General features: G+C 39.7%; 1 protein-coding gene across 5 annotated transcripts in view; it reads right to left on the minus strand.

Moving 5' to 3' along the window:
• Window positions 1–22125, minus strand: part of LOC140717300 (AMP deaminase 2-like) — a 142456-nt gene that overhangs the window by 54469 nt on the left and 65862 nt on the right. For 3 of the 5 annotated variants that reach the window (XM_073030750.1, XM_073030749.1, XM_073030748.1), the window contains exon 2: window positions 2997–3127. In XM_073030750.1, the coding sequence (XP_072886851.1) occupies window positions 2997–3127 (131 nt within the window). Of the gene's footprint in view, window positions 1–2996; window positions 3128–19097; window positions 19209–19263; window positions 19368–22125 lie in introns of those variants that run through there. The other 2 variants (XM_073030751.1, XM_073030752.1) reach the window with 2 other exon arrangements.

The following is a 22125-nucleotide window of genomic DNA, read 5'->3' on the forward strand; positions in this document are numbered from 1 at the left end:
ATGGGAATGTGCAGGACAAGTTTTTAAATTATGTATAGATTGCAGTAGGTGCCTGGAATGTGCTGCCATGGGTGGTAGTGGAGGCAGCTATGACAGTGGTGTCCAAGAAGCTTTTATAAAGGCACATGAATATAACATTCCATGAACACTACTGCATTTTCCTTGTTTTCACTACTTATTTATTTCATAATTTATGGCAATTTTGTCTTTGCATAGTTATATTGCACAAAATGACAAACTTCATGTCAGATAATACATTGATAATAAACCTGTGTGCAGGCGGAAGGGAATTTAAGCATGGAAACATAGAAATCTACAGCACATTACAGGCCCTTCAGCCCACAATGTTGTGCAGACCATGTAACCTACTCTAGAAACTGCACAGAATTTCCTTACACTTAGCCCTCTATTTTTCTAAACACCATGTACCTATCTATGAGTCTTTTAAAAGACCCTATTGTATCCGCCTCTACCATCATCGCTGGCAGTGCATTCCATATACCCACCACTCTCTGTGTGAAAAGCTTACCTCTGACATCCTGGAGGAACTCAGCAGGTTGGGCAGCATCCGTGTAAATGAACAGTCAACATTTTGGGCCAAGACCCTTCGTCAGGACCCAGCGGATTCATTTCCACGGATGCTGCCCGACCTGCTGAGTTCCTCCAGCAAGCCATGCGTGTTGCTTTGACCCAGCATCTGCAGTGTATTTTGTGTTTACCTCTAACATCCACCTTGTACCTACTTCTGAGCATCTTAAAACTATGCCCCCTCATGTTAGTCATTTCAGTCCTGAGAAAAAAAGCCTCTGGCTATCCACATGATCAATGCCTCTCATCATCTTATACTCTTCTAACAGGTCACTTCTCATCCTCCTTTGCTCCAGAGAGAAATGGCCACGTTTACTCAACCTATTCTCATAAGGCATGCTCTCCAATCCAGGCAACATTCTTGTAAATCTCCTCTGCACTCTCTCTATAGCAGGGGTGTCAAACTCATTTTAGGTCACGGGCCAGATTGAGCAAAATGCAGCTTCATGCGGGCCGGATCAGTCGGACGCGTGCGAACGCAGCTTTCGTTGCCTCCGTTTTTTCAGCCTGCTCTCATGTGTCTCAGTCTCTGCTATAACTACAAAGTGTTTCACTTTACAAATTCCGTTTCTTATGAAGAAGACTGCCGAGCAAGACTGCCGAATAAACACTAAAACCCCTGAAAACCTGGTACCTGAATAAACTCAGCATTAGCCATATCATACGCCATAGGCGCTTCGATTACTGGGGCCAGCCTTAATAGTAATTAGATATTATCTCGCGGGCCAAAGATAATTCCACCGTGGGCCGGATTTGGCCCGCGGGCCTTGAGTTTGACATATATGCTCTATAGTAACCATATCCCTCTTGTAATGAGGTGACCAGAACTGAACACAGTACTCCAAGTGGGGTCCAACTAAGGTCTTATATAACTGTAACATTACTTCACAGCTCTTGAACTCAATTCCATGGTTGACAAAGGCCAACACACCATATGCCTTCTTAACAACACTGTCAACCTGTGCCATAGCTTTGAGTGCCCTATGGACACAGATCCCAAGATCTCACTGATTCTCCACACTGCCAAGAGGCTTACAATTATTATATTCTGTCTTCAAATTTGATCCACCGAAATGAACCACTTCACACTAAGCTGGGTTAAATTATCTGGAATATTCTATCATGCTTAGCACAGACCATGAGGCCGAAGGGCCTGTTCCTGTTTTATATGTTTTATGTCACGCCTGGTTTGAGAAGATTAGAACAAAAAGTGAAATTGAATAAAGAGTGATTAAGCAAACGTCCCCCCCCCCCTAATATATCAGAGAACAATGGGAAGATTAATGAAGATAAGATTTTTATTTTTCATATAGAGATAAAAACAAATTCTGGCCCTCCAAGCCACGCCGCCAGCAACCCTGATTTAACCGTGGCCCAATGACGGGACAATTTACATTAATCAATTAACCTACTAACCAGTACACTGTTTAAGGATACCAGAGGACCTGGACAAAATCCATGCATTCCATGGGGAAGATGTACAAACTCCTTACAGAGGACACCCAGATTGAACTCTGAACTCCGACATCTTGTCGCACTAACCGCTACATTACCACTCTGACAGCATTCAGTAAGCTTTGATCATATAGTAACATAGAACATACATATCACTCAATGCATCCAATTTTAACTGAACTGAATTGACTTTATTACTTACATCCTTCATATACACGAGTAAAGATCTTTAAATTACATCTCTGCATAAATGTGCAATGTATAGTAATTTTAATAAATAGTATGTACAACAGGACAGTCAATATAACATGGAAATATAATTATATCAGCATGAATTAATCAGTCCAACGGCCTAGTGGAAGAAGCTATCCCGGAGCCTGTTGGTCCTGGCTTTTATGCTGCGCTACCATTTCCCAGATAGTAGCAGCTGGAACAGATTGTGGTTTGGGTAACAAAAACGTTTCCTCTTCTGACACAAATTATTCTCCAGAATACTTCAAGAGATTATCCAGTGTCTGTTAACTTTGTGCAACTACACTATTTTTTTCAAATTTTTTTTCTTGTACAATTCCTTAAAAGGTCAGAATTTGCTGAAACTGAATAGTTGGGATGATTTTATTTTCTTTAGATTTCAACACAGTAGCACACTAAAATTGCATCTCACAGTTCAATTTGGACTTCACTAAGTAGGTAGGTGTAATAATGCAGCAGGACCAGCAACAGATGAAAAAAAACATGATAAATATAATTATGCAAATTGATTGAGAATGAAAAAAACATTTCTGAAAGTTCAAAAGGAAATCACTCAATAATGCACCATCTACTTAAAAAATCTTGTGTTTACTATTCATGGCATACTAATTAGGTTCTGAACAATGGAGCTTTAGTTCTGACATTTTTTAAATAGGTCAGCCTCCAACCAAACTAAAGCTGCTGAATGATTAATCACTCACCTCTGCAATCTCCTTAAACTTTCCATCCATTGATGTAGGAAGATTGATAGGAAAGGTTTTCAAAGAGAGTGGAGTTCCAGGTAAAGACTGAGAGCAATGAATTTGCTTCAGAGTCCCCGTCTTGTGTAAATCTGTGAAAGCAGATCAAAGATATTTTGATTTAAAGGGTCACAGCAATGAATCATCCCAAAAAGGATTAAAAATGATATAATTAAAGTAATACAAATGAAATACAATAACGGAGATTGTCACTTATTTTCTCATGACCCAATTATCTAGGACCTATGTCCCTTACCCAAGTTAATGGAAAATTAAATGTATTATGGACATCAAAAGGACCTCCAATCATCAAGTTCCACAGCAGCATTATGAAGTAAAACACAAAAATACAACTGCAGATGCTGTGGATCAAAGAATACGTACACAATGCTGGAAGAACTCAGCAGGTCAGGCAGCATCCGTGAGAAAAGAGTAGAAAACAGGATGAAGGGTCTCGGCCCGAAACGTTGGCTACTCTTTTCTCACGGATGCTGCCTGACCTGCTGAGTTCTTCCAGCGTTGTGTATGTAGCATTATGAAGTAGTTATTTATGCAGGTCCTTCCAAATAAAGTAAAACTTCAAATGTTCAAGAACAAAAATGGTTCATACATTATTTTCCAATGCTACCATGATACAAATAAAAATCTTTTAATCAGACATAAATTGAATTACTGATAGAAGTAAACAAACAATAATAGTGTCTCCTAATTGTTTTTAAATAAGCCTATTTTAAAATAAGGTTATCTTATCTTGACATGAACTGTTTTGTTCTCAGATTTCTTCAAGTACACCGACTGGAATCTGAAGAGTCCTACCTATAATCTTGGTATCAGAGGAGGCAAGGAGGCAGTAATCAGTAAATAAGGATGATCTTGACTTCACCGAAAGCTCAGTTGTTGTGTGTAATGAACTAAAAAGATAAAGATTCCAGCTCAGCCATAATAAAGCAGCTGGTTTATAACCACCATGTCTCTAGAACTGCAGTGTTCAAGTGGCCGAACTCAGACAAACAAAGAAGTGCCTGCTATTTTGGGAAGGTAGCTAAGGTGTATACATGAATAAAAATGAATTATACTTATTTACCGATATGCACTTTGGAGCACTCCTTTTTGCCCCCTATAATCCATCACCCTGCCACATAGCAGAGCATATGTAAAAAAAAAATTCAAGTGTTAATCAGGACGTCCACACATTCACAACATCAAACTACTCTCTATTCTTCGGAAGACTAAGGTAGCAACTGTATTTATTGCTCCCAAAACGCAAAATGCATAAGTTTCTGTTAAAACATTTCCAGAAATACAAAGACCTCACTACTGTGTAAAAGTCTTCTGTACATATATATATAGCTAGAATGCCGAAGACGTTTGCACAGTACTGTAGTAGTTTTATGTATTGCACTGTACTGCTGCCACAAAAAAACATATTTTGTGACACGCGAGTGATGAAAAACCTAATTCTGATATGGGTCTCTGTTGTGGACTGAGAGTGGGGAACAGGGCAGGGAAAGGGGAATCATGGTTGGGGAAGGGGGAAGGTGGGGGGGGGGGAAGGAGCAGGAGCATCAGAGAAACATTCTGTAATGATCAATTAACCAAATATTTGGAATCAAATGACCTTGCCTGGTGTCTCAGGGTTGGGTGTGTCTGCCCCTAGCACACCCACTCTGCACCTGTCCCACACACTGCCATAGCACTCTGGCCATACCACTCTGGACATCCTTTGCTCCTACCAGATTTACAAACTCATTCTCCGTTTCACATTGATAAATACAGTACTGCCAAAAGCCTTAGGTACATATGTGTACAGCTAGGGTGCCCAAGTCTTTTGCACAGTGCTGCAGAGTCCAAAAAAAAGTGTGTTAGCTGTAACCTGTGTACTGTGCTACTGATTAATGACTTACCGCCTCGACATTAAAGATCTAATATCCTTGAATGTGCTCCAACATCAAAATGAAGGTCAAAGTGAAATAACAAAATTACAGTAATTATTTCATTAGAGTCAACTCTGCCACAAACCATTCATTTATCAAATTGCTCTCAAATAAAGGGAGTCACTTCAGAGGTCATTAAAAATTACTGTTGATTTGAGAAACAACTTGAGTATTTGAAAATGTCTGCTTACTTAAATCTGTCACTCAGTAGAAAACTTTGGTGTAGTCATCCACAAAAAATCTTAAGTTATTCACAGAATATCTACATTATTCCTGCCATTGAGCAATAATAATATTACAAAATGTCAGATTTTAATTAGCAACCTTTATAGAATTACAAACTTGATTAATATTTTCATAAAATAGATAAGTGATCTGTCCTCTTTTTATAGCCTTCTGGCACTTACTGTACATGTGAAGTACTAATAGATGCCAGGAACATTGTGAATATACAGTGGAAAATGCCACTTTGAATTTGCTTTTACTGAACTCTGTCTACAACTTTACATCACTAATGAGGGAGATAAGAGGGTGGAGGAGCAACATGTCATATTCCACTTAGGTAGCCTCCAATCTGAATAGCCTGAACATTGATTTCTCCTTCCAATATTTTTTTCCTTTTCCCCTACCTCTTCTTCTATTCCTCACTCTGATCTCTTACCTACTTGCTTCACCTGCCTATCATCACCTCCAGTACCCCTCCTTCTTCCCTTTCCCCAATGTCCACTCTCCTCTCCTAACAGATTCCTTCTCCTCCAGCCCTTTACCTTTCACACCCACTAGGTTTCACCAGTCACCTTCTAGCTTGTCCTCTTTCCTCTCCCCCACCTTTTTATTAAGCATTGTCCCCCTTCCTTCTCAGTCCTGCTGGGGGGGCCTCAGCCCAAAATGTTGACTATTTATTCATTTTCATAGATGCAGCCTGACCTGCTGAGTTCCTCCAACATTGTGTGTGTGTTGCTCTGGATTTCCAGAATCTGCAGAATCTCTTGTGTTTATCATTAATGATCATCTTTCTGTCCAAATAGATTGTTATGCAAACGAACAAAAACTTAACAGGGAAAAGCCTTCTAGTATTTCACCACACACGTGCCACTAGAACTAAAGATTCCCATACAAACACACAAATCCTAAACTTGTTGGGTTATCTTCAACAGTCTTCAAAAAAAGGAATCCTCCAGGAGTTCAGCAGCCATGAGTAAATTTGTTGTAATTCCTCATTTGCAAGGTGGGAATCTACTTACTGCATCTGCAAGTGCTCTGTAGGTGCTCTAAGACCAAAAATAACAATCAAATTATGTGTAATTTAAAAAGAAAATTACTTGAGCTAACTTAGAAGTTTGTAATTGTTTAAAACAGATCTGATTTTAAATATTTTAAATTCTTTGAAAGGGTGATTTTTATTTCCACGTCACAAAAGATATTAATGAAGCAATTGAAAAGAAGTTTCTGACTGCTTCTTTACATTCCTGCTATTTAAAATCACTGACAGTCAACATGGTCAAGAGAGAGGCTTAACTGTTTTTTTTAAAGTTACTTTATAAGCAGGATTTATTCTGACAGGACGGATATGCAATAAAGAAAGTGCAGAAGAGATTCACCAGGATGTTGCCTGGAATGGAGGGCTTTGGAGGACAGTTTAGAGGGGCTGGGTTTATTCACACTGAAATATTGGAGGCTGAGAGGTGTCCTTATAGAGGTTTATAATATTATGAGGGGAAGAGATAGGATATATAGAATCTTTTTTCTATGGTGAGGAACCTAAACTAGAAATTCAAGATTTTTTAATAAGAGATCTGATGAATAATTTTTCCACACAGAGTGGTGGTTATATGGGAAGTGCTGCCAGAGGAAGAGGTACAGACAGTTACTATTACAGTGTACAGCATTCTAAAGTGAGTTAATGGGATTAGCGTAGGTAGGCATCACAGTGGGCATGGACAAGTTAACTTAAAAGGCCCAGTTTTATTCTGTATAACTCTAGATTATGGAATTATTGAGGCATGGTTGCGTAGTGGTTAGCACGTTTTACAGTACCAGTAACTTGAGTTCATTTCCCACTGCTGTCTGTAAGGAGTTTGTACGCTCTCCATGACCATGTGGGTTTCTTCCAGGTCCTCTGCTTTCTGACCATAGTTAATTGGTTAACATATCAACTAATATGTTGATAGGTTAATTAGTCATTGTAAATTGTCCTGTGATTAGGCTAGGATTAAATCAGGGGTTGTTGGGTTCAAAGGGACACAAGAGCCTATTCCGCACTTTATCTCAATAAATAAAAAGTACATAAATTTCCATGTGATTTTCCGTAAGTGCAAATTGCAATGTTTGTCACTGTTACTACAAAGCAAGAATGAACCTGGAGATAATTTTCAGGTTTTAAATAGCTGCTTATGCCTTTCACCACCAGCTGTGACTTTTTGTGATTCATTCAATGGACAATTGATGAGCAAAAATAGGACTCCATGAAAGTCACGAGAAGTGGAAGCATAAGTGATAATTTTGCAAGGTCAGTGACAGATAATGCATATTTTCTGTAACATGTATAGATTCAGCTGCTCTATACCTTCCACAACAATGGCAAAAAGGAATTGAACATCATTAGTTTAGACACGAGGAAATCTGTAGATGCTGGAAATTCAAACAACAACACACACAAAATGCTGGTGGAACACAGCAGGCCAGGCAGCATCTATAGGGAGAAGCGCTGTCCTGACGAAGGGTCTCACCCCGGAACGTCGACAGCGCTTCTCCCTATAGATGCTGCCTGGCCTGCTGTGTTCCACCAGCATTTTGTGTGTGTTATCATTAGTTTAGCACTGGTTCTGGTCAATTAAAATATTTAAATACACTCAGAATCTTGAAGATTAAATAGCAATAATCAAAATAGCGTTATGAACCATTTGCTATTTGCTGAAGGGAAACCGAGTTGCTTGAACATGACTAAACTGTAAGCAAAGCTGATATAGACAGCTGGTTATATAATTGTATGTATGTACACCAAACAAAGGAGTCAAAGGCATGGGACTATACTGGCTCACAATTTTTCCAGCCTCGAGTACTTAGAAATATATTCCTAGTCAGTAGTGCCAGTAGCTTTATAATCATGCATGCATACTGTACCATGCCTGTGAGAATTCTTACCTAGGTTAAAGTTTTTATCCATAAATCTGTGACTTATAAACACATTAGAAAAGATATAGTACTCAATTTCTCTCCCCCACTCCCACATAAGTCTACACCTGGTAAGCCACTATTGAGTTTTCAGTTTATACTCATTGTCCAGATCTGGATATCACTGTCAACACTAGCATTCACTACCCTTCCCTAATTCCACTTATGAACTACCTTCATGTTCTGCTGTGGTCCACCTGGTGAAACAACTCCCATAGTGTTAATTGAAGAACCAGCGATACATTTCTAAGTCAGGATGATGTATGATTTGGAAATGAACTGGGAATGGTTTGGAAATGCTCCATGCCCAAACTACCCTTGTCCTGTTTGATGGCTGAGGTTGCACTTTTGGGAGGTTCTGCTTTAGTAATCTGGGTGAGTATATGCAGAGTGTTTTGTGGAAGGTAAATTCTGCATCCTAAACTTTCTCTCCATCAGTGTGCATCAGTAGTGGGAGGAAGGAAGGAGCACTTAGGGTGCTTGAAAGCACACTAATTAAGATGCCTTGTTATAGATCGGGGTTCCCAACTCTTTTTTAATGCCATGGACCCTTACCGTTAACCGAAGGATCTATGGACCATTGCCTATACCAGATGGTCCTGACTTAATGAGAGTTGTTGGTGCCACGCTAATCCACGAAAAAAATCAATGGTGAAACCTGAGGATATTGACAGTGAGTACTTTTGCACAGTACTGTAGGTAATCCACCATACTGCTGCCACCAAAAATTAACTAATTTAATGACATATCTGAGTGACAATACACCTATTGTGTACTGAGAGTGGGAAGGGTGTAGGGAGAGGGGAAACATGTTTGGGAAAAGGGGAAGAGAGAGGGCAGGGAGTGGGAAGCACCAGAGAGACACTCTGTAATGATCAATAAACCAATTGTTTGGAATCAAATGACATTGCCTGGTGGCTCGGGACTGGGGGTGTCTAAATCCGCTTCAGCCCCTTTAGGCACTCCCTCTCTGCCATCAGTCCCTCAGCCCCACTCATGGCACTCTACCCTCACCATTGCACAGTATGTGAATCTTAAGTGTAAGCAATTAGACTTTTTTCTTGGAGGTGGTCATTGACTGGCACTTCTGTAGTGGAAATGTTACTTGTTCCTATCAGCCCTTATCACACTGTTGTTCAGATGTTCTTTCATTCAAACATAGACTGCTTCATTTGCTGAAGTTGTGCTTCAAACTGAATATTTTGCAAGCAACATCAAATATCCCTCCCCTTGACTTTCTCACAGAAGGAAGATCATTGACAAAGCACCTGAGAACCCTTCCCCGAGAAGGAGACAGAAAGATCTACCTCCAAGGTCTTCCTTTGTGTGAGGTACGAATAGATTTTCATTAGTGAAGCATAAGATTGACTCAAATTCAAGTTCACCAAGTTCTCCACCCTGTCCTACATAAAATAAATACCGTAAAAGGTTGTTGACTTTGCTGAAATACCATCATGAACTCTTAGAGATCCAGGATGCAATAAAATCAGGGGCTTGGGACAGGGAATCTCAATGAAAGAATACCCACCAACAAAGGGACAAAGTGACCTCTATTCTGACTATAAATACAAAAGGACCATATCATAAAATAAAATTTATTTCAATAAATTTATTCAATTGTTTTCATACTTTTAGTATTTGTACGTTTCCGTGCCAGTTCATCGCAATCCATCAATCCCGCCCCTCACTTATTGCCCTGTAACTATTCTCTTGCACATGCCCCGTGACACTCCAACACTTCACAATCTCCCTGAACTTGAGACTATTCTCATTTTCCATTTAACTTAACCAGCAGCAGATTTTTGGGATGTGGGGTTAAACTAGAGCAAGTAGGGAAGATCCACCTAGTCATAGGAATCCACAAAGGCAGCACTTAATGAAGGATTGTACTATATTCACTAGAACTTTGTGACAGCTGCAGGACAGAATTCATTGCTACCGTCACAAACTGACTTACAACATTTAGCTTTCACTACTGCAGCAAACAGTTGTCAAACGTAATTACAAGAACACTGAAAAAGTAAAAACAGAATCCAAGTTAAATTACCCTGCAATGATGGAGGAGTGGAAAATCATTTTAAGTAAAGACAGTGTGCAGGTATACTGCCTTGGATACTGTTGGCGGAGGTGGGGGCGGGGGGGGGGGTGGTTGACCTAGTAGAGGAAAGCCACAGTGGTCAGGGGCTCTGCCTCCATGGCCTATAAGGGAAGGGGGGAGCGAAGAGGCAAGCTGCTGTAATAGGGGATTCGTTGGTTAGGGAAATAGAGGTTCTGTGAATGAGAACGTGATTCATGGATGCTTTGTTGCCTCCTGGGTGCCAGGGTCAGGGATATCTCAGGTCCACAGCATTCTTAAGTGGGAGCCTGAGCAGCCAGAGGTCATGGTTCACGTCAGTACCAATAATGGTTAGGATGAGTGACGAGGTCTTGCAAAGTGAATTCAGGGAGTTATGTGCTAATTTAAAGGACAGCACTTCCATGCTTCTGATCTCAGGATTGCTACTCATATCATGTGCTAGTGAGGCCAGAAATAGGAAGATTATACAGTTTAACACATGGCTAAAGAATTGGTAGAGGAGGGAGGGCTTCAGGTTTTTGGATCATCCCTCTCTTCCAGGGAAGGTGGGACCTATACAGAAGGGACAGTTGGCACCTGAACCAGAGGGGGACTAAAATCCTAAAAGGAAGGCTTGCTAGTGCTGCACAGGTCAGAGGTTTAAACTAGAGCTGCAGGGAGAAATGGGAACCAGAATGCCAGAACAGATAGCAGAGTGGTTGTGGAAAAAGATGTTACTAAGCGTAAATACAAATTCAGGAATCAAAACATAAAGCATGGAGTGACTGATGTTCTGAGCTGCAAATATTCCAATGCAAGGAGTATTGTAGGGGGAGATCAGCATGTGACATTGTAGCCATTAGTGAGTCTTGGTTGCAGGAGGGGCAGGACTGACTTGCTCAATGTTCTGGGGTTCCATTGTTTTATATGCAATACAGCAAAATAATTGAAAGGGGAGGGTAGCATTACTAGTCAGGGAAAATATCACAGCAGTGCTCAATCAGGACAGACTGGAGAGCTTGTCTGGTGAGGCTTTATGGGTAGAACTGAGGAAAAAGAAAGGTATGACCAAATTAATGGGATTACATTACAGACAGTCCACAGGATTTGACCATACTTGAACCTATTAATACTGAAGGTAAAGCTGTAGTCAATAAATAAAACTATAATTCCAAGAAAACCCATCTCCCAACTCCCAAAGATGCACAAATGATTAACAGCATTCTGAAGAAACTAACTCAAACTAACTAAACAAGAGATTCTGCAGAGGCTGGAATACATAGCAGCGCACACAAAATACTGGAGGAATTCAGTAGATCAGGCAGCATCCACAAAGAGGAATAAACAGTTGAAGCTTCAGGTAGAGACCTGTCGACTATTTATTTCTCTTCATAGAAGCTGTATGACCCAAGTTCCTCCAGCATTTTCAGTGTTGTCTGGAATGCAGTAGTCTCCCCCTCACCCCAGTACAAAATTGAGACACCATACATTTCTACCGTAAGGTTATAATTACAGGGAAAATGACAAAAGTGTGGCAATAGGAAATAATTTTAAGTGCCAAAGACCGCAATGAGGAAAATCTGAAATAAAAATAGAAAATGCTGAAACAACTCAGTTCAGCAAGAACCTTTGGATAGAGTCTGTTAAATTATTTAGCAACACAGTGCAGAGTTGGCCCTTTGAACAACATCACCCTCTGCGAACCTAATTTAACTCCAACCTAATCACATGACAGTTTACAATGAGCAATACCAATCCAGCAGGTCTTTGAACTACAGGAGGAAACTGGAGCACCCACGGAAAACGTACTCATTCCATGGGTGGACGTATAGAGACTCTTCGCAGAGGACGTCGAGATGGAATTCCGACACCGAGCTGTAATAGCATCGTGCTAACCACTAGATCAAGAATTTTAATACATTAGTAAATAATCACACTTTCCAGTGGATATAGGCTCATGAAAATCTCTCAAATGGGTTTAGTAGATCTTTTCACAAACAAGAGAAAATCTGCAGATGCTGGAAATCCAAGCAATACACACAAATTTTTTTTATTAAACAAAATATACTTCATTCAAAAATAAAATTATATACAATAAACCATTCAATCCTTTACAACTGTTTCTATGGCTGTCTTTACATTTTCACACTTTTCGCCACCCACGTGGCACTCTGTTATTCCATATTTACGTACACTTGTTTAGGGATATACACCCCGTCCCCCCCACCCCTCAACTCCCACGGGAGAAGAACCCTAGACTGTGGTCCTTCCCCACCGGGCCCTTGCGGTGGCTGCACCAAGTTTGAGTGCATCTCTCAGCACGTACTCCTGCAGCCCAGAATGTGCCAGTCAGCAGCATTCCCCCACTGACATCTCCATGTGCTGGTAGACCATCAAGTTTCGGGCCAACCAAAGAGCGTCTTTGACCGAGTTGATGATCTGCCAGCCGCACCGGATGTTGGTCTCGGTGTGCGTCCCCGGGAACAGCCCGTAGATCAGAGAGTCCTCTGTTACGCAGCTGCTGGGGATGAACCTCGACACTGAATACACACAAAATGCTGGAGGAACTTTTTTTTTAAAAAACACAAAATAGACTTTATTCCAAAAAAAATTACATATGATAAACCGTTCAATGACTTTCAATCCTTTACAACTGTTTCCATGGCTGTCTTACATTTTCACACTTTTTGCCACCTACGTGGCATTCTGTTATTCCATATTTACGTACACTTGTTTAGGGGTATACACCCCTCAACTCCCGCAGCAGAAGAACCCTAGTCTGCGGTCCTTCCCCACCAGGCCCTTGCGGTGGCTGCACCAAGTTTGAGTGCGTCCCTCAGCACGTACTCCTGCAGCCGAGAATGTGCCAGTCACTCAGCAGGCCAGACCACATTTTGTGTGTGTTGTTCAGTAGATCTTTTGCAAGGAACTGAAGTATCCAGTACTAGAGAGCATGTCTTTAAGGTTAAAAGGGGGCATGTGAGGCAAGGTTTTTTTTAAAAATACACAGAGTGATGCACACCTGGAATGCACTGTTGGGGTGGTGGCAGAGCTAGATATCACTGGAGCATTTAAGAAACTTTTAAGTAGGTATATGAATATGCAAAGAAGGGAAGGATCTGTTCAATGTGTGGGGAAAAGGGATTAGATTGATTAGGATTCATTGGTTTAATTAACTCAGCACAACATGGCTAGCAAAAGGGCCTGTCCTGTGTTGTATGTTCTATCTTCTTTTGATACAAGACTAAACAAACAAAATTAGCATATTAGATATTGAAGCAGATTTGAAGAGAGTTCAATAACCCATTAGTCTCGATAGAAACTGACTACATAAAGAAACAAGAAAAGTTAAACTCAACCAATTAACACTGAAGTAAAACTTGCTCAATTCACTGTAAGACTATCCTCCATACACAATAAACACTCGAGATTTGGAATTTTGACATTAATGCTTTTTTCATCTCATTCCAGGCATCCCTATATTCTCCATCGGCTACTCTTTCAGAACTAGAAAAACTTAATACACAAAACTAAATGCTTAATTTTATCTGAGATTCATACATCTTTCCAGCTACAAATCAAAGCAGGCAACAAGATGTGTTTAGACCTTCAACAGCGTACAATCCGCCACAAAGGACTGCACAGTAACAGCCTGGGAGCACTCACCATCTCATCTCCCTCCATGGGGAAGCATTTTATAATGCATTGTGTACCCTTACACTTCTGTCTTCCTTCAACCCAAAGTAAAAAAAAAGTGAACAATTAAGTTGCTCTCCTTCTAAAACTGCAATATCTCTGCTTATAACAGTGAATAACTCAATAGTGAATAAAAATTCAATAATTAAACTTCATAATCCAGACAGTAGCTTTATGAAGGGATACAGCTCAAATATATCGTTGAATCCAGAGACACAGTCAGAAACAAGGTATTCATGCAATGTAAAAAAAACACTAGAATTGGAATACGTCTTATTATTTGTATTCAGCACAGATCATTTACAACTCCATCCTGCCACAATGTCACTTCCTGCTCCGAAATCCATTATTTTCCCTGCTGAACATGCAACAAAAACAGCTGTCATTAGATGAGATGGTATACAATTCCATATGTTAATCTAAAAACTTGCACTAACAATAACTAATTGGCTAACTCAGCTGTCATATACAATACAAAGTTATGTAAACTGAAAAATGTGGTCAAGCTCAAAATATGGTTGAGTTACAGATCTTAAATTGCACTGCTGAAGTTCTAAAAAGGAATCACAACAAGTCATATCTGGCATTCAATCAGTTCTCCTGGAAACTCAGCTGCAATCACAGAAGTGTACTTAACCATACTCAGCATCCTCAGGGTTAGGGATTAGGGAGCATGAATTACTCCCATAAGATTAAACTTGAATTTATATTCCTTCACTCTACACAAAACACCTTTGTAAGATTCATCATACGATTCTCCTCACTATTAAGACAAATATCTTTTTCTTCCTCCCACCAGTAAAAATAGATTTTTTTCTCCTCAGTAACTACATGACAATTTCAACAATTAATCTACATGGTCATTCAGTTTCTCGTTCTATAATACTTAAAAGTACATCTACTTATCACATTTGTTATTTAGTATCAAAGTAGAATCTAAAGCATAAATTCCTTAAATTAACATCACGAGTGAATCTGCAGATGCTGGAAATAAATAAAAACGCAAAATGCTGGCAGAACTCAGCAGGCCAGACAGCATCTATGGGAGGAGGTAGTGACGTTTCTTCCTGGACTCCAGAAAATTATTTCCTTAAATTAACAAGTCTGGCTCATCTTTCAATAAGACTGTGATTGATCCACTGCATAAAACCCACCTTTCCATGTCATCCTTTTCCTTAATCAGAAAATTCTACTGAGCTTAGCTTAAACTATATTCATTGTCTGAAACAAGCATTACAGCATGGTAGAATATTTCAAAGATTCACAACCCTATGGCAAGAAATTTCACATCTAAATGAATAATCTTTTATCCTGAAATTTCTGTCTCCCTAGTTCTGGACAATCCCAACTAAGAAAATAAGCTTTCAGTATCTATTCTGTCAATCACTTGCAGAATTAAATATATTTCAATAAAATCTACTGTTGTTCTTCTATGTTATTGAGTTTACCTCCAACCCATTTAATTGGTGCTTCATAAGTAGTTTATCCCAAAAATTAATCCAGTGAATCTATCCTGCCCACTCCAAGGTCTATATATCCTAATTCAGATGTAGAGACAAAAGTTGTAGATAGTACTCTAAGCTTGATAAAATTAAAGCCCTGAACAGTAAAATTCCTATTACAATAAAGACAATTGGATATTTTGCCTTCATTGTTAATTTCTGCGTTGTGCATACAAGGATATTCCAGTTCCTTGTATAGCGCACAATGCTTTTACAGCTTAGGGTGATGGAGTTTTAAGTTTAATTCCAATGCCATCTGTAAGAAGTTTGTAAGTTCTTCCTACGTCTGTGTAGGTTTCCTCTGGGTGCTGCAGTTTCCTCCCATGGTCCAAAGCCAAACCAGTTAGTATCACAAACACAAGAAAATCTGCAGATGTTGGAAATCCAAGACAACACACACAAAATGCTGGAGGAACTCAGCAGGTCAGGCAGCTTCTATTGAAAAGAGTAAACAGTCACCATTTCGGATTGAGACCCTTCATCAGAACCCGATGAAAGGTTTTGGCCCAAAAAGTCAATTTTTTATTCCTTTCCATAGACGTTGCCTAACCTGCTGAGTCCTCCAGCATTTTGTGCATGATACCAGTCAGTAGGTTAATTGGTCATTATAAATTGTCCTGTGATTAGGTTAGGGATGTATCAGTGTGTCGCTGGGTGGCTCAATGGGCCAGAAGGGCCTGTTAAGCACGGTATCACCAAACAAATAAATTACATTTTCACTTTGACCTATGAAATTGAATGGTAATACACTGGTCACTTTCCCCACAATTAGAGTCACAGAGCACCACATCATAGAAGCAGGCCCTTCTACCCATCTATTCTCTGCCGAACCAAACCTGTTTTGAAAGTAGTTATGATAGATATCGTGGAAGCTTCTTCCAAAATTCCATGTAGAATAGTTCTCATAAGATCAAAAGGTATTGAATGTATCAAAACTATTTTAGAAAGGAAGTATGGGGTGATATTTAGATCAATTGGACTTTAACATAATGCGAAGTCTTGTTGTCTGCACGAGCATCAAAAAAATGTGATACAAAAAAAAGTGTTGATTTAAATTATTTTCCCCGTCCCCCACCCCTCAAGGATTCCCTGAGAGCACCATACAAACAACTTTTCTCTTCTGTGTTTGCAGCAGGTGTTTTAATTTCCATTGAAAGCTTTTGTCTTCCTCATGTACTGAAAATATTGTGTATTGGAAAACAGTACAAACCAATGTGAAGAGATTTATCAGAACCTTGTTACACTTTTCTGGCCAAAAAAAAAATCCGAAAGTAAACTGTTTCTTCTATCATCGCAGGTAACTTAGGTCTTCAGCAAACAGGTCAAATTTAACTGTAGGGATTTTGAAGTTGAACTTCAAAATCTGATAACATTATTTAATTCCAAATCCATTAACCTATTTCTATCTTTCAGCTCAAAATTAAAAGTTCGAAATGAATCATTCAATTTCTAAAAGGACTCAAAATGCTGACAGGTGTTGTTTAAACACAAGGAAATCTGCAGATGCTGGAAATTCAAACAACAACACACACAAAATGCTGGTGGAACGCAGCAAGCCAGGCAGCATCTATAGGGAGAAGTGCTGTCGACATTTTGGGCCGAGACCCTTCGTCAGGACTAACCAAAAGGAAAGATAGTAAGAGATTTGAAAGTAGTGGGGGGAGGGGGAAAATGCGATTTTCCCCTGACAAAGGATCTCGGCCTGAAACGTCGACAGTGCTTCTCCCTATAGATGCTGCTTGGCCTACTGTGTTCCACCAGCATTTTGTGTATGTAGGTGTTGTTTAACTTTACCTTATATGTTTACTGCATGTAACACATTTAGATTTGTATTAGCAACTTTAGTTGCCGAGAATTTCTCAATGCTAAACTGAAAATAAAAGCTAAGAGGTAAGGAAGATAATTCCTTTTGATTATAAATTCATAATGATACAAGAAGCATCAGGTAGGAATGCAAACTCATCATCCACTGATAGATTGGAGTAGCCTGACCCAATTTCACCTAGCAAACTGACCAAATGATATTATGAACTTTTCATTGGAACTGTATCAATAAGCACCTGAGTTTTTTTTTAAATTCTCTCTTTGCAAGGCAGCTTACTTCCTTTTTAACTTCAATTTCATTCATGGGTCTCACATGTTGATGCATAGATAGCCTAATAGCTTAAAAAAAGTTAGAAGAAATATCAAGTCAGGCTGACGTATTAAAAAAAAGCACCAGTGCCACAGACTATTCAAATAATTCCGATATGGTACTTTTTAAATCACAAATTGTGGCTAAAGTGTTAGAAGATCCAGATGTTACAATGTCATGAGACAAGGCACTATTATGACATACAGTATACTGTTCAGAAAGTTGTAATTATGTTTACTTGATTAAATTATACAGTGCTGGAGATTAATGCCCAGTCAAGGAAAACAACAATTATTTGTTAAGATTTTGAAATCAAAATGCAAAGAAATAAATAAAGGAATGAAAGTTATGGATGGGGTTACTGCAAACCTCACATTTCCCAGCATGCCAAAAATCTTCTGTGCCAATAATTTCCATTTGCTGGTAGCAATTTTGCAATTGTTCCTTTGTTTTCTTTCTGCCTCCCATGTCCGTTAATCTCTTTCCCCTTTCACATCAATCCTCTTTTAATCATTTGATTGCTCCTGCCTCATATCGTATCATAGATATCTTTTTTGAATTCTTTCCTTCCCTAGCAACTAGCTATTTATGTTTGTTTAACGATTATTACTTGTATCCTTTCATTGCTGATTAAAATCACTTTCTTAGCACAGATGCTGCCACAGCGATTTCAACACACCTAGGCATTATTTTACCCCTCCAACTGAACAATGGGGAAAAAAAACTCCGTTTGGGCACGGATGATGAATTAGTAATATTGGAAAACAAATTAATTAGTTACATCACAGGTAAATTCAACTACGAATCTGAAGAGCTACGCTTTGAAATTTTTTTAAAGAATAAACTCATAAGCTGTGTAAAACAAATTTCAAATGCTCAAGTCAAAAACAAGGTTCCGACAATTTTCGCATCGCACACATGCTAATTTGAGTATTGCCCCGCAAATCAGAATGGCTGCATCTCTTTCTCGAGTTATTAAAACTTTAACCAAACATTAGATTAAATCCATGAAAACGTAAATATTTCATTAAAACTAAAATCAATGCTGCATGTTACACAGGATGCGGCATTCAACTGCAGAATAAACAGCAGACACGCGCTCAGACGTACAATTACACGGTAGAGCTGCGCCGAATGGACTTTCAGAACCGAATCACATACATTTAGCCGGGAGAAAGTAGAGCAGCTCAGACATTCGACGTGCGAGTGGACAACTACAGCAAGTACACCCGCCAGATTAAATCCTTTATACTGCAGTCACTACCGCATAACCTGGCAACAGTATTTAGCCACACATTTCAGTTACCTCTGGCGGTTAATAAATTGATGTACAATGTACATTAAGATCGGCAGAACTGATGAGGCCACGCAATGCAGAGACGAAGGCTATTCTGATTTCATAGAGAGGCAGTGCACGGTTATATTAAACGTGCCTTCTCGGCATTCCCGTATTAATTACTGCAATACAATCCCTGAAACTTATACATTATTAATTTTAATTTTTAGCACTACTGAAAACTACAACTTTTTGTGTTTAAAAGCTTCATCTAGCAATGTGCTACTTACCAAGCAGCTGAAGAAAGAGGGAGAGGGAGATGGGGGAGGGGGTTACGATGCTGCACGAGATTTTCTAGACTCGCTTCGCCTATTTGCTTGAAATCAATACCGAACACAAACGAAACATAAATGGGATTACTGCAGTCACCCCAGAGCGATGGTAGCGCTTTATTACCCGTTTTGTCCACGAGGAACCAGGAATCATCTGAACTCCTCAGCCTCAGCACCGAGCCGCCGTTAAATAGCCATCTGATAGCAACAATCACTGCCACCCTCCCAGCTGGCAGAGAGGAAGGGCTCGCCAAAGCAAGCCCCTCCCAAGTCACGCGTGATGCAACACTGTCCCCGAGAAGTTAGGATATAATGGCCCGAGTTTACGATTCACCTTAAATCATCAGCGAAACCAGAACAAATACTAACAGAATGAGCATTCATTAATATCACCTCATGTCAAACCGATGGTTTTCAACTGCACCTCTCGTACGGATTATGTCGTGCTGACTTCGCCGACAGATCTATGCTGGGGTTATTATGCTACCTGGCCCAACGTACTTCCCACCCACTCTGTCCTTTTCTCCCGAGGTCTCCGAGGAGCTCTTTATAGGAGGGGAACCCCTGATCTTCCCATCTACCTCATATGACCCCTGCACTCTCCAATCAGAATACCAGGACAATTCCACCCTGGATGTACTTATGCATGGAATGATCTGTCTGGATGGCACGCAAGCAAAATCTTTTCGCTGTATCTGGCACCTGACAATAACAAACCAATTCCAGTTCTATCGATATGCATTAACTATCCGGGTGAAAATCTCACACTCTGCCCAGACAAGCACTGGCATGTATAGTGTACCATCTACAAGCATGGTAGTTTGCCAAGTTTGAGGATCCAACACAGGTATCAACATAAAATGTATGTTACTTCTTAGTTACCTCTCCAAAAGGGGCCTGTGACTTCAGTCCGCTTCCCTTGGCTGCAGGGTTTAGTAGCAGTGGTCTCAAAGTCCTCAACCATTTACTGTGAATGCCTCTTCACACAGACCACAATGAAATCCCATTATGCTATCAGTTTCACCATTGAGCTGACCATATACATAGATGAGATCAAACCCCATTGCCATTCAAAGCAAATCTCTGCCAAATTACATAACAGGGCACACAAACCTAGGCAAGTTATAATGACTTAAACTGATAGCCAATTGTCATGGAATAAACATATTAACTTTTGATAAAGTGAGGGATATAGGGATTGGCCAAGAAAGTGGAGTTGAGTTAGAAGTCCAGGAATGATCTTACTGAAATAATGCAGTACCTACATTTGCTCTGATTTCTTAATATGTGATCCATGTTAATTTTATGATTTTCTCAAAGGATTTCTAATAAGTATGATGTAATTTTCACTCTAACAACAACTGCATAAAAAGTGCAAGCCTCAACATTAATGCTAATAAACGAGAAGTGGGTACTTTATATATTTTATCCACTAGCTCTTCACGTGGCCTTGGATCATCAGGACAATACAAATGCCTATGTCAGGATGCAGTTTACTGACTACTGCTCAACATTTAACATAATCATTCCTAATTGAAAAACTCCCTCTGCAACTGGAACCTCAACAACCGAAAGACCACAATCTGTGCAGATTAGAAATACCATCTCCACCTTGCAGATAATCAAAACAGGCGCACCTCAAGGATGTGAACTTAGCCCAATGCTCTATGCTCTCTACACACATGACAGTGTGGTAAGGCACAACTCAAATGCCATCTATAAATTTGCTGATGGTACTGCTATTCTTGGCAGAATTTCAGATGGTGACGAGAGGGTGTACAGGAGTATGACATATCAGCTAGTTGAGTGTTGTCGCAGCAACAACTTTGCACTCAGCATCAAAAGACCAAAGAACTAATTGTGGACTTCAGAAAGGGTAAGACACGGAACCACACACCAGTCCTCACAGAGGGATCTAAGTAGAAACAGTGAACAATTTCAAGTTCCTGGGTGCCAGTATCTTTGAGGATCTACTGCAGAGCAAATATATCAATGCAGCCATTGTTCATTAGGAGTTTGAGAAGAATTGATATGTCACCAAAGACACTCCCAAATTTGTGCACATGTACCATGGAGAGCATTCTAACTGGCTGCATCACTGTCTTGTCTGGGGGGGGGGAGGGGGCTACTGCACAGGGTCAAAATAAGCTGCAATGAGTTGTAAACTCAGCTCCACCATAGGCACTAGTCTCCATAGATTCCAGGAATTCTTCAGAAAGCAATGCCTCAAAAAGGCGGCATCCATCATTAAGGACCCTCATCACCCAGGTTATGCCTTGTTCTCATTGCTATCACCAGGAAGGAGGTACAGACACCTGAAGGCGCACACACCATGATTCAGGAATAGTTTCTTCCCCTCTGCCATCTGATTTCTGAATGGGCATTGAACCCATGAACACTACCTTATTATTTTTAATTCACTACATATTTTAGTTAACTATTTAATATATATACTTACTGTAATTTATAGTTTATTTTCTATTTCTATTATTATGTGATGCATTGTACTGCTGCTACAAAGACAACAAATTTCATGACATATGCCAGTGATATTAAACTTCATTTTGATTCCCCTTGCTGAACTTGAAACAATGGATAGATCTAGATATTCATCAGCAGGAACAGCCTCCCTATTCTGTATGGTTTAGATCATTTTCTACCTGCCTAAATTAACTTGGGTTAAGTGATGGGTTTGAAATGGGTTAGGCACGTATCCTGACTAAGCACTCAGATTCAGACTGGGTTAGACAGTGCCCTGCTGACCAAGCTCTGTAGTTTATCCAGGTCAGGATAACTTGTCAGGCATATGTTCTCAGTTCCTAATCAATATTTAGTGTTTCACCCTCAAACTGGTAAATAGTACCTTGAGATAGTTTTATTTATGGCAATGCAGGATAGATATGAAAAATTAATTAAAGCTGATTGAGGTTGGGCCAAGTTATATATAATCATATTAATTAAAAACAAGGTTTAATTGTACTTTGAA

Source organism: Hemitrygon akajei, chromosome 27 (genome assembly GCF_048418815.1).
Source record: "Hemitrygon akajei chromosome 27, sHemAka1.3, whole genome shotgun sequence".
In the NCBI taxonomy this organism is placed as follows: Eukaryota; Metazoa; Chordata; class Chondrichthyes; order Myliobatiformes; family Dasyatidae; genus Hemitrygon; species Hemitrygon akajei.